Genomic DNA, 15,338 nt, shown 5'->3' on the forward strand with positions numbered 1-15,338 from the left:
CTGCCTTCTGGACAGAATCATAAGGACTTTGTTCCACCTTACCCAAGTCTTCTGATTTGTAACCTGCCTTCCCTGATTTATTGGCATCAGTATAGAATGTACGGGCTCCAGTTATTGGAGCATCACGGACTATTCGAGGAAGGATCCAAGAAGTTCTCTTTATGAAGTTGAGCCGCTTGCTTTTTGGATAGTTGTTATTAATGTCTCCCAAAAAATTAGCACAAGCTCTTTGCCATGGTTCATTATCTTCCCATAATTTCTTTAGTTCATCAGCAGTGAAAGGCACTATAATTTCTGCTGGGTCTATGCCTGCTAGTTGACGAAGTCTCAGCTTGCCTTTTATAATTAACTCAGAGACTTTTTCCACATAAGTTTTCAGTTTCTTACTTGGTTTATGTGGTAAAAAGATCCATTCCAAGATAATATCATCTCTCTGCATTAAAATTCCTGTAGGAGAAATTTTCGATGGTAATATGACGAGAATACAATCGCGCTCTGGATTCACTCTGTCCACATGTGCCTGTTGTAATTTCTCCTCAATCATTGTCAGTTCCTTTTCTGCTTCAGCTGTTAATTCTCTGGGACTGTTTAAATCTTTATCACCATCCAAGGTCTTGTTCAAATGAATTATTAGATCAGGTGTTATCCCAATAGTTGGTCGTAAACTGGAAATGTCTCCTAACAGTCTTTGAAAGTCATTAAGAGTCCGTAAGCGATCTCTCCGAATTTGTGCCTTCTGTGTCTTAATTTTTTGCAAACCTATTCTATAACCTAAATAATTAACAGAATCTCCCTTCTGAATCTTTTCAGGAGCAATTTGCAATCCCCATTTAGGTAACAGTATCTGTATTTCTTCAAACAGCCTGTTCAAGGTATCTATGTTTGAATCAGATAACAATATGTCGTCCATGTAATGGTATACAATAGATTTGGGAAATTTCTTGCGTATTATTTGCAATGGTTGGTTCACAAAATATTGGCACAGGGAGGGGCTATTTAACATACCCTGGGGGAGGACGGTCCAGTGGTACCTCCTCGAAGGTTGAGAATTGTTATAAGTAGGCACTGTGAAGGCAAATTTTTCTCTATCTTCTTTTTGCAAAGGTATAGTGAAAAAACAATCCTTCAAATCAATAACTATGAGAGGCCATCCTTTTGGTAATAAAGAGGGCAACGGAATTCCAGATTGCAGAGGGCCCATAGGTTGAATAACCTTGTTGATGGCCCTGAGATCTGTCACCATTCTCCATTTACCTGATTTTTTCTTAACCACAAATACAGGAGAATTCCAAGGGCTGGTAGATTCTTCTATATGTCCAGCATCTAGTTGCTCTTGTACCAGCTGTTCTAAAGCCTGTAGCTTTTCCTCAGCTAAAGGCCATTGCTTTGTCCATATTGGTTTCTCAGTCAACCATTTTAGAGGCAAGGCTGTTGGTATTTCTGAAGGGACATCAATTGCTTGTTCCTGCACAGCCCTAATGGCCGGTTTTGTCCTTTTGTAATAACTTTTAATATTCCTTTCAGAAATATGGGCTCTAGAAGTAGCAGGAATGTTAATTTGAGTATTCCATTGTTGTAATAGGTCACGACCCCATAAATTCATTGCAATATTGGCTACATAAGGCCTTAATTTTCCTATTTGTCCCTCAGGCCCTATACATTCAACCCATCTCGTGCTCTGCCTTACTCGAGATAGGGTTCCAATTCCCAGGAGCTGAACATTTACATTCTGAAGAGGCCAATATGGATGCCAAGATTCTGGGGTAATGATACTTACATCAGCACCTGTGTCCAGTAGGCCAGTAATAAAAATGCCATTTACACACACTCTCAGCTTAGGTCTTTGATCATTTATAGAAGTTTGCCAAAACACACGTAACTCATCTTTCTGATTACTATTGCTTGTAACAGTAGGCATGTGGCTTTCTAATTGTCCTGACGAGGCATGTTCTCTGCAGAAACTGGGAATGTCTGAACCATGTTTGCCATGGGGGCCTGAGAGGCCCCCCCTCTCATGTTTCCCGTCTGTATCAGGTTGCCTTGTCTATCTCTTGTAGACCTGCATTCATTCGTCCAATGTCTGCCCTTCCCACATCTTCTACATAAACCTGAAGGCTGATTCCTTCTATTCCTGTTATTTCTAGAAGACGCATTATTATTATTTCTGAAAACCCGTTGTTTACAATTCCTTTTCATATGACCCATTTTGCCACAATTAAAACATTTGGTATTCTGGTGTCTCCTTTTACCATTGGAAATTGCTTCTTCTACCCATGCTTCAGTGCCATAGTCAAATGTGTCAACATCTAGTGTATGCAAGACCCATTCTTCCAAGGACGCTGATCTGAACATTAAAGGCCTCAAGATCCTTTTGCATTCCACATTAGCATTTTCGTAAGCCAAAGACTCAATTATTATACGTCTTGCTTCTGGGTCAGGTATCCCCATTTGTACAGCCTTAGTTAATCTTTGTAAAAAGTCACTGAAGGGTTCTCTCTGACCCTGTTTAACTGTGACAAATGATTCCATTCTCTGTCCTGGGTCTTGTACTCTGTCCCAAGCCCTTAAGGCTGCTGTAGTACACATAGAAAGTATGTTTTCATCCAAATTAGCTTGTTCCTGAGGGTCTGAAAAGAGCCCTTCACCTAGAATTTTATCTAGGGAAACGTCAATTCCCTTCGCCTTTTCCTGCTGTTCTAAAAGTCTAGCCTCTTGCCTGAATAAGCATTTCCATTTTAAGTGCGGTCCACTCTCAAGGACCGCGGAGCTCAGCTGGAGCCAGTCCAAGGGGGTTGCTTTGCTTGTTGTAGCGCAAGATTTTAGCATCTCTTTAACAAAAGGGGAGTGCATCCCAAAAGACATGATGGCCTGTTTAATTTCTTTGAGATCATTCATACGGACAGGCTCCCATGTATCTTCCTTGATGACCCTAGGGTTTCTGGAACCAACCACCTTTTCTGTTGTTATTACAGGAAAGGCATGTAGAGCTGTAGGTAGAGCTTTGTGAAAATTGTCCCGGAGGGATTTATCCACAGATGTAGTTAAAATTTGCCTTTCTACCCTTTGCTCTTCTTCTTCAGAATTTAGAAATTCCTCAATCTTTTCAATTCTATTCACCATTGCTTTTTGTAATGTCTGAATCTCCTGCCCAGAATTATGTTCTAAAGCCTTCATTGAGGATTCTAGAGTATGAAATTTGTCCAGTAGAGATAACTTGTCATCTTTGGACATAATTTTTATGGCATAAACCGTGCCTTCTTGTATTGACAATCTTTCCGCCAATCTGTCATACGCTTTAGACAAAATTCGATTGTCACATTCAGCAGTTTTGATTCTCTCAGTTAACGTTTCAGTTCCTACAGAAAGGGACTGCTGAAACTTACGATCTAATTCAGCTGTTCCTTCTTCCATAGTAATGAATTTCTCCTTAACATCAGAAAGGGACTGCTGAAACTTACGATCCAATTCAGCTGTTCCTTCTTCCATAGTAATGAATTTCTCCTTAACATCAACCTGTACTTTTTTTAGATTTTGCTCAGTTAACCGAGTCATGTTAAACAAAGATTTGTTTTCTTCCTGGAGAACTTCAAACTGATTCTTGAGAAGATTGTTGTCATTCTCAATAGTTTTTAAACGTTCAACCTCTGCCTTAAGAGATTTGATCATTTTCCTATTATCAAACCAAATAGTGCTAAGGAAAATTAAGAATCCCAGGAATATCCATATATGTGGTGTGGTAGACACCTCTTGTAATATCTCCCAAATGGTGCATTCAAAAGAACTATTGAAATAGGCTGCGGTCACGTTGTCAGACATTATTTAGAAAAGAAAAAGTTCTCTTACCTGTAATAACTGGTTCCTGCCAGTGGTGGCGAAAGAGCCCAGTTGAATCCACGTGTCCTAAATCTGAAATAAAAGGACTCAAAAACAAAATTGAAACAGACACCAAGCTGATAAGTATTTTTTTGCCGGGGCTCTCAGGCCGCTGTCACGTGACCTGAGCGCTGGCGGCGGTGGGGGTGGGAGGGGGAGCAGACACAGGCAGCGCGCGCGCCGGCGGGCGGTTGCGCACGGGAAATCTGGCCGGGGCGGCTCGGAAAGAGGCTTAGGCGCTGTTAAAAAGGCTCTGTCGAATCAAACTCACTGCTTGATACTCTAACAAGCAGCAGGGAAAATCGAGTCGCTCAGAAACTCAGCCGTTTCAGCGTGCACCCAGAGAGACCGCTGCAGCGGCTCGGAGTGCAAGAGACTCCAATTCGGGGCCGGTTCTCGGCAAAGCCCCACGGGGGAGGCGCCAGATGTACCGGCACAAAATAAAGGCAATGCAGATATCAAAGAATATTTACCAGTTTATTGTTAAACTTACTGAACCAAAGTTCCAGCGTAGCACAGGTAGCGAGGAACAAAAGGGACGAGCCGCCTCTCCGCGCACCTTTTATTGGCATGGATTCGCCTGAGGCAAACCCCGCCCTCTAAAGGGAGCTGATTTAACCCCTTTAAAAATTGAATAAAATAGAATAACCAGGTTTTGGTTTGTAATGCATAAGACTTCATGTACCGAATGGGACTGACTTACTGTCTCAGAGAGAGATGAAAACAGAATGAGATTATAATTCTTAGAAATATGCTAGACACGTGTATTGCTTGCATCATCCGACAGGTTCCCCAGGTTGCTACTCTTTGCAAGAAGTGTCCAGCATGCTTTCATTCAGATGCAGGTGTGCAGCTGTTGGCCTTCCTGAAAGCTAGGGACTGGTGTTTTGCCCTGCAGAGGACAGCAGTCCCCAGGATGGTTAGCTACATACTGTCTCTGTGAAACTAGGATGTACCCAGAGAGCTGTACCAGCCTCATTCCAGGACTCAAGGAACAAATGAAATCCAGGAGCATCACTTCTAAACTAGTTTATTCTGGTCCTGGTGAAAACGCACAGTGTGAAGTAGTACTTTTTTTTTGGTGATGTGAGAGTAAAAATATACCTAAGCGAGCATTTAGCATCATTATTACTTTAAAAGTCTACCCTCTAGTACAGCTCAGAAAGTTTGTGAAAACAGGCAGGCATTGTGTTACTCGTTGAAAATCTTCCCAGTGATGTAAACAAAGAAACGAACAACATACAGATATTCACTGGGGCGTCTTCCTGAACTACCTCATCTCCAACACTGAGAGACATGCTGTCCGTGTCTCCCACAATCAGCTTTAAAACAGAGCGGGCTCTTGCTCATTGTTGCAGAAGTTCTGCTGGCTATGGAAACATTGTGCTCAAGGGGATTTGTTACCCAGGGTGCCTGGTTCTTTCATTTTCCCTGAAAAGTGTCCCTTATAAATGCATACAAAATAGAAATGACACATTTTGTAGACCCAAAGAATCACACTTTTTTATTATAAATAGATAAGGTAATTATTTCCCAGGTCAATCATAGTTTCCCTCCCTCCTCTCTTCTCAGTCCCCCCCAACCTCCCTTTCCTCTCACCCCATATCCATTCCTCCTCCTTTCTCTTCAGAGAAGGGCAGCTCTCCCATGGGCTTCTCTCCAGCCAGCCATGGTTGTATCAAGTTGCTGGAAGACTAGACATCACCTCTCCCGTTAAAGTTGAAAAAGGCAACCCAGTAGGAGGAAAGGGCCCCAAAAACAGGTAACAGAGACAGCCCCTGCTCCTACTCTTAGGAGCCCCACGTGAAGACCAAGCTATACAACTGCAATATATGTTGTAGTAGGAGGAGGAGCAGTCTGTGTCCCGCCACCCAGCTAGCTTAACCCCCGAACTAACCACACAGAAATTGTATTAATTAAATTACTGCTTGGCCCTTTATTTCTACCCTCTTATTGGCTGACTCTCCCATATTAGTTTAACCCATTTCTAATAATCTCTATATCACTACGAGGTTGTGGCTTACCGGAAAAGATTCTAACCTACATCTGTTTTGGGCGAGAGATTCATGGCGTCTGCCTGTCTCTGCTTTCATCCTCCCAGAATTCTGTCCTGCCTTCCCCACCTATCCGAGGGCTGCCCTATCAAAAGGCCAAGGCAGTATCTTTATTCAACCAATGAAAGCAACACACAAACAGAAAGACCTCCTACACCAATATGTGCAGAAGAACGAGGTCAATCCCATGTAGGCTCCATGGTTCAGTCTCTGTGAACCCCTATGAGCCGAGGTCAATTGATTCTGTGTGTTTTCTTATAATGTCCTTGAGCCCTCTGACTCCAACAATTCTTCCTCCCCCTCTTCCTCAGGATTCTCCAAAGTCTGCCTATTGTATGGCTGTGGTTCTCAGAATCAAATTCCTTAATTGTAATAAAATCTGAAGTATAATCAGATTTTAAATGTAATATATTTATAATTATAATTTTGTGTTAATATTGTTCATGTACTCAAAATCCCACACATTTGAATTTTGCATAGTTAATATGTGAGAGGTTCTGTAAATGCACCAGGCTGCTACAGCAAGGCATAGGATACCAAAGTCAGGTCGAAAGTGCCTGTTGTGGACTGGCCACTCAAGACAGTCTTATTGTGACTGTTCACTTTTTTATTTCCTATCCTGCCATGCTTTGTAAGGAACTCTTTGTAGGGATGAAAGAGAGAGGTGACTATGACTAACCCTGCAAACTGTATCCTCTGTGTGCCTGGCTTTCACACAGAATCAGAAACAGAAGCAAAGATAACCTGGAGGGCGCAATCCTACAGTACCTTTACCAAGAGAGCTCTTAAAAGAAGCTGAATGGACAGAACCTACCGTTAGATATCTGTTGATCGTTCAGTGTTTGTGAACTGCTCTGCCAGGGGAAGGTTTTCTGGTGGGAAGTCATCTCCTGCCTCTTGTTTAAGGCTGATGCTGCCCGTCGAGAGTTCTTACATCCTTCACAGCAACTGCTTTTTCTTAACGAGGACACAGGCATCTCCTTCTCCCTTGCCTTTGATTAAAAGAAGGTAGACACAAAGGGTTAAAGAAAGCTTCTTATGTGTTGAGTTATGAATAAGATACCAGAAAACATAGTTGTTTTCATTAGTGTTTAGCTTAGAGGAGACACTGTGTCCGTAGGAGATTTGTTTGACTAAATGGGTCAGTAGAAATGACAATCGCCTTGTTTGAGGTAGCCAGACACTCTCCACAATTACAGATGTAAGGCTCATGAGGTGGCAAACAGAGGATTTCTCGACTGCTCTCCATGAGTGGGGTACACAGCTGCAAATATTGTGAATTACGCTGGGGCCGATGAACGCTCATGCTGCTTCGGTGTCCTTAGCCGAAGTCTCCATCCTCAGGGAGGCACAGCCAAGTGTGTTGTGTCTTTAGTGCATTTTGCACGTTACAGAAAGACGTTGTGAATCTTAAATTAGAAAGTAACTTCAAAGTTGCCTTTTTTTAAAAAAAAGCCCGGTTTGCTCATAAGGTAAGGTTCATGGTGACGCTTCCAACCAGAGCTCTGTCGAACAATTCTTAGCAAGCAACAGCTGCGCTGTTCCCTTTACATAGTAATAATGCTTCTACTCTGCACTTGATTTTTATTGTTGAGGAGGGCTCCTGGTACCTTTATTGAATTAATTTCAGAGAGGCCCGATTTTTGGGGGGAATGCTCAATAAAATAGAAGTAATTTAAATTTTAATATGCCTTCCTTGCACCATTAATTAAAATGATTTATGTTTGGTTGCCTCGTTGAAATACAGTATGATAGATGCTTGGATGTATTGCTTCCATGGTGATATTTTCCACCATCATTTAGGACTCAGGGTACCAGGTTTGTCCTGACCTACGACAGCAATGTCTTTAACTCCTGTTAGGATATAGTTTTATACTGTTCTTCCCTTGTCCCATTTGCCCTTGTATTTATTGCACACATTTCTGGCTTTTTGCTTATTTGTTCAAGGTAACATTCCCTGAATGTGGTTGAACTGGCTAAGAAGGGAAGGGAAGGGAGGGGCAAGATAACTGGGCTATGTTTTCCGTTTCCAGTTGTGGAATTCGGGAAAGGACTTTGCGAGTACAAATCTAAGGGAACTTAGGGCTTTGCACTCCAGAAGAAAGGCGCTGCCCTTAATCCATGCATTTGTCAAGGAGAAAAGAGAAAATGAAAGGAAGACCCACATGGATTTTAAAAATTTCCGTAAACAGAGCGTTTCCCCCACTGTCTGTGGGCTTGTGGTTGTTAGATGGTTTTTTTTTTTTTTAGTTACTGGTAAAAATTATGTCTGAAATACTACTATCAACAGTCATTATACTGTATCCTTGTGTGTGTGTGTGTGTGTGTGTGTGTGTGTGTGTGTGTGTGTGTGATCCAAAGCAGTGCAATGTTGACAGTTCTTCCACTTTTTTTCTGACTATCAGAACATATGATTGCATCGAGCTGGCTGCAGGCTCCGCTGCTGACATTTTCTAATGCAAAGAATGCCCACATCACTGGAGCATTTCAAACGTGTTAATGAGCAGATCAAAAGGACTGTTTGAAGCAGCTAACTTTCTTTCTCTTCTCTTCTTCTCTCTTTTTTTTTAATTTTTAAGAAATCGGCTGTCCTCCAAACTGAAATCTTGGTTGTAGCAGCTAAGCCGATGAGATGTAATTTTCCCTCCCACCCTGATGATGATAATAACAAACGGAAAAAAAATTGGAGAAGACTCAAATTCTCCATATGGTCCATAAAGTGGTGAAAGTGTTTTCCAGAATTTTCAATACAGAGCTGAAGGAGGCTAAGTGGAAAAAGTCCTGGCAACTAGGCAATATTATGCCTTTGAAAACCTGCAAATTCTCATGAAATATGGTGCACATGAATACACCCTTCTCTGGAGTGAATGTGCTCTTTCACTATTTAACGTAAGAACAAGATTCTCATGACTGTTATTTTTAATGCACTCGGACAAGACTAAGTTCCCTTCTCCCCGCAAACTAATTTTACTGGCATGCAGGCATGCTGCTTCCAGATAGACTCCCACCTTTTTCTGATTTTAGGCACAGGTAGAATCACATTCTTTTCTTTTCTTTTTGTTACTTATGAGACTACGAGGTAACGTGTATAGTAACATTTTTATATATAAGAGGAAGACTGGTTTATTTCCTGTCCTGAAATTTCTAAGTGAGTGATGCTGGGAATAACAGCGGATGTGCAATGCTCCTCTGAAGTGGTATAAGCCCCACCTCAAATACATACTTCCTTTACATACTTCACTCTAATGCCTTCTTGTTTTCTATCACCTATGATTCCATTCCCCCATCCACCCCAACAAAACAATCACTTGGCAAACAACTGACCTTTCACAGACTTTCCGTTGGCAGTTCGATATTTATTTTAAGGTCTCCAATGTAATGGAATTGAACTCAGGGTTTGGAAGTAGATGTTCTAAGTGATGAGTTTGAATTTTAATTCTGATTTTAATTCTGTCATTGTATGTACTTGGTGAAGCGTGGTTAGAGGTTGTTGGATCTTTTTTTCCTTGCTTAAAATGGACATCAACATAGCAGTCTTACAAGGATATGAAAATAAAAGAGGCCAGAGTGTCTACCATAGGGGAACACAAGTGAAGGACGGTTACTGTTAGGAAGCTGAACACAGTCCTAGCCCAGTTCTGGGTCCTGTCCTAGGGGTTCCTGTCACTGTTGTGATGGATGTTGTGTCTCTTAACTCGGTAGCCTGGCATTTGATTAAGGCAGAACATGAAGGATTTATTTTTATTGTTAACCATGCATACCTCTAGACTTCGAAATCTGTTTAAATTTATAATAGGTCATGCACATAATTAGTTTCATATTAATTGAAAAATTACCTCTAAAATGTTCTTTTCTGGAGTGTTATGAATACAAGGCACAGGCACACATACACCCATATGGAATTGTGAAAAGTCATAGAAATGAAAAACCTATGGGAAAGATTATAACATGAAAGTTTATTATATTATTAGGCTTTTCATGTTAGAGAGGACCAAAAATTAATCAAATTTACTTCCCAGATATAGAAAACTGGGATGCTCTTATGTCTTGCCAATTGCTGTCAAGTTCACTAATTCTCCGGATTCATTGGTTGGCAGAGAAAGCTGATAACTTTTTCCACTGAAATTAGCAACACTTTTACATCACGGAATTCTCGCTGCATCATTTTCACATTTTTATCAGCATTTTGCCTACTCAGAGCGTGATCATGACCTAAAATACTGATGGTCCATATATCTGAAGGAAGTAGGGGGATCATCGATCTTGTTGGAGCTAGACAGATGTAGAGAGAACTTTGAGGCAGAGCTTTGTGGAAACTGATGTTCTCCCACACTGAGACGTGAAATGACAACAGAATAGTTGGGTCATGTAGATGTACCCAAAAAGGATTGGTGTCTTAAAGTTATAGATTATGTTAAGTAAAGGCTTTCCAGTAAAATGAAAACATGCGAAGGTACTCCTTGTCCTGTGTGAGTTTGGTAGAAGTGACTGCATAAAGTTTTTAAGCATGTATTTATTTATTTTATGTGTGTGTGTATGCACACACACACACATCTAAGTGTTTGTTTATATGCCACATGCACACAGGAGTCCACAGGGGTCAATAGAGGGCATTGGCTCCCCTGGAACCAGAGTTACCCGTGGTTGTGAGCTACCGTGCAGGTTCTGGCAAATGCAGCTGGGGTTTCTGCAAGAGCAGTAACTGCTCTTAACTCCTGAGCCCCTTTCTGCCTCCTCACAGAAGGATCTTAAGCTGAAATGTAATATTCCTCTGTTAGCACATACATAGATAGTCAGTATGAACTAAAAAGGAGGAGCTATGAGGGGAGAATGCTAGAGATTATATATATATATTCATTTATCTGTGCAAGATGTACATGTTTGAAGAGTAAATGTGAAATTTTTGTTACAAAATGAAAGTGATCTTAGATATTTTAGACTCAGCAAAATAGAAGGGCATATTATGATCTTTCTTTAGTGAGAGCACCCTAAAGAACACTTGCAGGTTATAAAGGAGACATGAATTCCAAAGTCCGTAAAATAAAATTCAACAGTTTTTTGATTTGGACTGCGTGCTTTGGAACTTTGAGTCCATCTCTAAAGATACTGAGAGAAGCTAGTTGTTTAATTTTTGCCTCAAGGATTAAATGTAACCACTGGTGAAAATTATAATGATAGACTATAAATAGCATGTATATTAGTGTTAATATTTTCCTTTTTGGGCTTTTATTTTCTGAGCATTTCATACATTTGTGTGATACGTTCTGATCAAATCTACCACACAGATTCTTCTCCTCCAGTTTTTCTCTACCACGCTCACCTTATCTGCTACCAACCTTGTTCGTTCTTTTTTGAAGCCTATCAGTTGAAACACCAAGATGAGGCAGGAAATCATGAGGTCCCAACTGCTTTGTCCAAACATCATTGAGTTTAATTGCTGAACTATCTATAAAAATATTATTTTGGGTTAAGTAAACTATAGTTAGGATATTGATTAATGAATATATACTAAAAATTGAACAAATAAACAACTAAAATAATAACCCAGATAACTCATAACCAGTTTATTAAAAAGTGGATTAATCTTTAGCTCACAAATATGACCTCAATAGAAACATAGTAATTATTGGAGGCTCCAAACCAAGAAATTTATCTTCATTAGAAAGAAAAAGTGTGTGGGTGTGTGTGGGTGTGTGTACATGCGTGCGCCTGCATGTGTGCACGTGCAAATGCATGCAAACTCATGTTTTCCAGATTCCAGGACCAGGGCTAAACACTGGAAACTGTTAGAGAGAGAATTTTTGGCTTTAAATATTGGGGGGAAAACTTTGAAATGATGAGTTCTTTGCCAGTCAAATGATCTTTTATGAAATAGTAAATTTCTCTAATGCTGTAGTCTAGACACAATTGGAACCACTGAAAGTAGAGAATTTTTAGAACATTGAAGTTTTGTTTGCGTGAACCTTGCAAATCTTTCTTCTTTCTGTGGTTGTCCTCTTTTCCTCCCTCTCTCCTGTTTTCCTTCTTCCTTCCTTCCCTTTTCTTCCTCATTTTCTTTCCACTCCCCAGATCTTTCATCTTTCTCTCCTCCCAACTTCCCCCTTTCTCTCCTGCCTGTCAAACTTTGAAATTATGTTTTATATCTGTCCCTCTCTGTTAAATAGTGGAAACAGAGAGTGACTGCAGTGAACTTGTGAGACATGTATTGACACTGGCAAGAAGAGTTTTTTAAAGTTAAGATAAAAATGAAAGCAAAGAACTCTGTGAATGTTGGGGAAGAAGGGAGAAGGATATGTAAACACCACAGGAATTCTCAACTTCTTTGAGAAGACAGAGATTCATGGCAGGGGAGGGAAAGGGGGGAAGAGAAAAAAATGCCTAAAATGATTGGAGAATTATTTAGAACAAAGAGACATTATAGGTTATGCCAGCATTTGTAATCTGCATCTGGTAAGAGTGAACTTACTAGAAAAGAACATTGGGAAAAATGGTGGGGTTGGCTTTGATCTTACAGAGTGAAATGCTGATAGCAGTAGTTTCATTGGGTATTCAAGATTCAAAGTATTCCTTTTAATAAAGGGGATACACAATTTTTAACCTTAAGTCAGCTTCTTTTGACTATGGTTTTGCTTTAAATCTTAATCCTTCATCTCTGGAGTTGTCAGAGTAGTCATTGTTTTTTTATACTTTATTACTTTTTCATATGTTATGGAAATTTTTACATTTTATTCTGTTTTATTTTGGGACAGGTTATCAAGGATCCTCCCCCACCACCTTCTGCACCAAAGGAGGTAAGTATTGCCTAATAAAGTGAAAAGCAGTTGTTTTATTTTCATTTGTAAATATCATTTTGAAATTATACCAACTCTATTCATATGATAGCTAAGTACTGTTTACTTTGTGAAAACCTACTGCTACTTTTTAATCTTATGATTTTTTTCATGGAGTAGAGGAATGAGCCCTTCAATGGTAGACTGGCTACAGGATCAAAAGTCCATAGAGATTAAATATATTTTATAAATAAAGATATATTAATAGTTCTGATGACACTTATCTAAAATTGTTGAAATATCCAAGCTGGCAGTTCGAAGATGCCATTACTTTCTTCAAAGTGATAATTTGCTATTTTATTACTCTGTCAGCTAGCATCATACTAGCAACATAAAGTAAGGGATATACTGGTAGTATGCATTCATTCTTAAAGCTTCTTTAATATAAATCTCACCCTTCAAGATTACATATATATTGACATATGAAGTAATTGTTGAAGTGTTACCATAAGTCGAATAATCTTTTTCATTTTGAATTGATAAACATACTTGGTTTAGATACACAATACTCACAGTTAAAATAAGCAACTTCTTTTGGCCTAGGTGGGATGTAGGAGAATTTGGTGAAGGGGAGGAGTCTGAATCTCTTGTAGAACTGCACTTGAAATTGATGTATGTCATTATAAATGCTCCCATATACTCCAAATATCATTTTTACATTCCCTCAAAACAATGGAATTATTTAAAATATCTCAGTGTGATGAAGCTCTGACCAAAGGACATTTTAAGAAACTGATTAAATCCACTTTTAAAAACTGTATCTCCACAGGAAGAGGAAGAGGAGCCTTTGCCCAACAAGAAATGGCCGACTGTGGACGCTTCCTATTATGGTGGCCGAGGAGTTGGAGGCATTAAAAGAATGGAGGTTGGTCCCCTAAAGAAATAGAGTGCTAATCTCAAATGTGTACTTCTAGGGTTACTGAGCCACTGACACAGTGCTTCTTTTAATCTCGCCCTTCATTAGTCAGCCCTGGGTTTTCTCTGGGCACATTTGTTCTCTGTGGAGTCACCCTAGCCATGTCAGAGCTGCAGAACAGCAGGCTCCATCAGTCAAAGGGCGCATTGAGAGGATTTCTGAACACTAAGGAAAAGAAATAGGCTTGGGTTTCCCCACTGTTTTGGAAAAAAATTACCCCATGGAGCATCAACTTTAAGAATGCCAATCTCTCATAGTTGCAACAATGCTCTTCTTTGAAAAGGCCCAACAGTTACTTATTGTTTGACATATAATTTTTGAAATATTCAACAGGATATGACTTTATCACAAATATAGAAGAGGCACATTTTAAATATTCAACAGTTTTTACTTAGTACCCACCAACTATTCTAATTAATAATACATATCATTTATTATGTTGAACTAATTTTTGTTAATCCACTAGTCTAAGGAAAAAAGCAACATAAACTCATGAAAGGATCCTGGCTAAAAAGAAATGCGATTTTATGCATCAGTCAGATAAACCAACTTACAAAACCAGAATTTTATTTTGGCTTCGGGAGTTAACCTGTGGTTTGTAAGCCTTCTTGGTTTGGGTCTGTGTCATGCTGCTTACCACGGACAGGTGGGAGTAAAACAAGACAAAGAACATCTTGCTGTCACCCCCTAGATGTGCAATCTGCAAAGGTCTAACTCTTAGACCTGCTTCTGGGTACCGCTCTTTACAGTTGCTGTCACCTTCCAAAAGAGCCACGCCAAGACTTTAGTACCTGGGCCCCTAGAGGGCATTCCATATCCAAACTGCAACGATTTCTCTATGCTCAAAAAAAGCACATGTATGTTCCCAGAAGCCTGCAGTTCAAACTTCAAGAGTTCTCAAAATCCAGATGTAAACTTGCACCTCCTGCCCTGCCTTCTTAGTAGAGGAAAATTTTTGAAATAGAATGAGTCAACCTCCGTTGAGTCTGTGTCCATTAATCTTGAAAACTTTTGACCACATTGCTAGAATACTCTATGGATACGATGGCAAATGGGACGATAATGGATTTTAAAACGGCAAAGAAAGCATAGCTATTTATAAAGAAGAAATTCGGTATATAAAGACACAGTAAAGCTGAGCTGAGAATTAAGCATCATTAAAATGTCTCTACGGTGAATTAGAACGGGAAGGAGAAATCATGCATAGTATTTTGATGAGCACGCCTCTTGAGACCTGCACAGTGCTTGAGCTGCCGAGAGTCAATGAATTACAGAAGTTCTGAGGTCATCAGGGCTGGAGAACAAACCTTCAGAGCTGAAGTTAGATCAGGTCACAGTGGATACTTTCTTTTCTCTGGATTTTGCGAATCTCGTTGAATTTGAATATGTATTTAAACTGTCCTCTAGTGGAGTTTGCAGAAAGCCGGAGCAGAGCTTTTAATAACAGCTGCTATCACATCAGATCCACTACAATTCCTAATAACTTCACACAGGTGTTCCTGCCAATTTCTTGTGAAACAGACTTAAAAATTTTGAAATTGCTCCTTTATTATATGGACTCTGAATTTTCCCAATATGCTATAGAAATTATGAAACTCATTGTTGATAATGAAAGCCAAGTGGAATTGGAGGCAGTCAGCTCTGAGGCTTGTAGTTACCTATTGT

General features: G+C 39.9%; 1 protein-coding gene across 1 annotated transcript in view; it reads left to right on the plus strand.

Annotated features, from left to right (window-relative positions):
- Positions 1–15,338, plus strand: part of Antxr2 (ANTXR cell adhesion molecule 2) — a 128,643-nt gene that overhangs the window by 63,200 nt on the left and 50,105 nt on the right. The window contains exons 13-14 of the mRNA XM_075943057.1: positions 12,677–12,718; positions 13,527–13,622. Of these exons, the coding sequence (XP_075799172.1) occupies positions 12,677–12,718; positions 13,527–13,622 (138 nt within the window). The remainder of the gene's footprint in view (positions 1–12,676; positions 12,719–13,526; positions 13,623–15,338) is intronic.

This window comes from Microtus pennsylvanicus, chromosome 12 (assembly GCF_037038515.1).
Source record: "Microtus pennsylvanicus isolate mMicPen1 chromosome 12, mMicPen1.hap1, whole genome shotgun sequence".
Lineage (NCBI taxonomy): Eukaryota > Metazoa > Chordata > Mammalia > Rodentia > Cricetidae > Microtus > Microtus pennsylvanicus.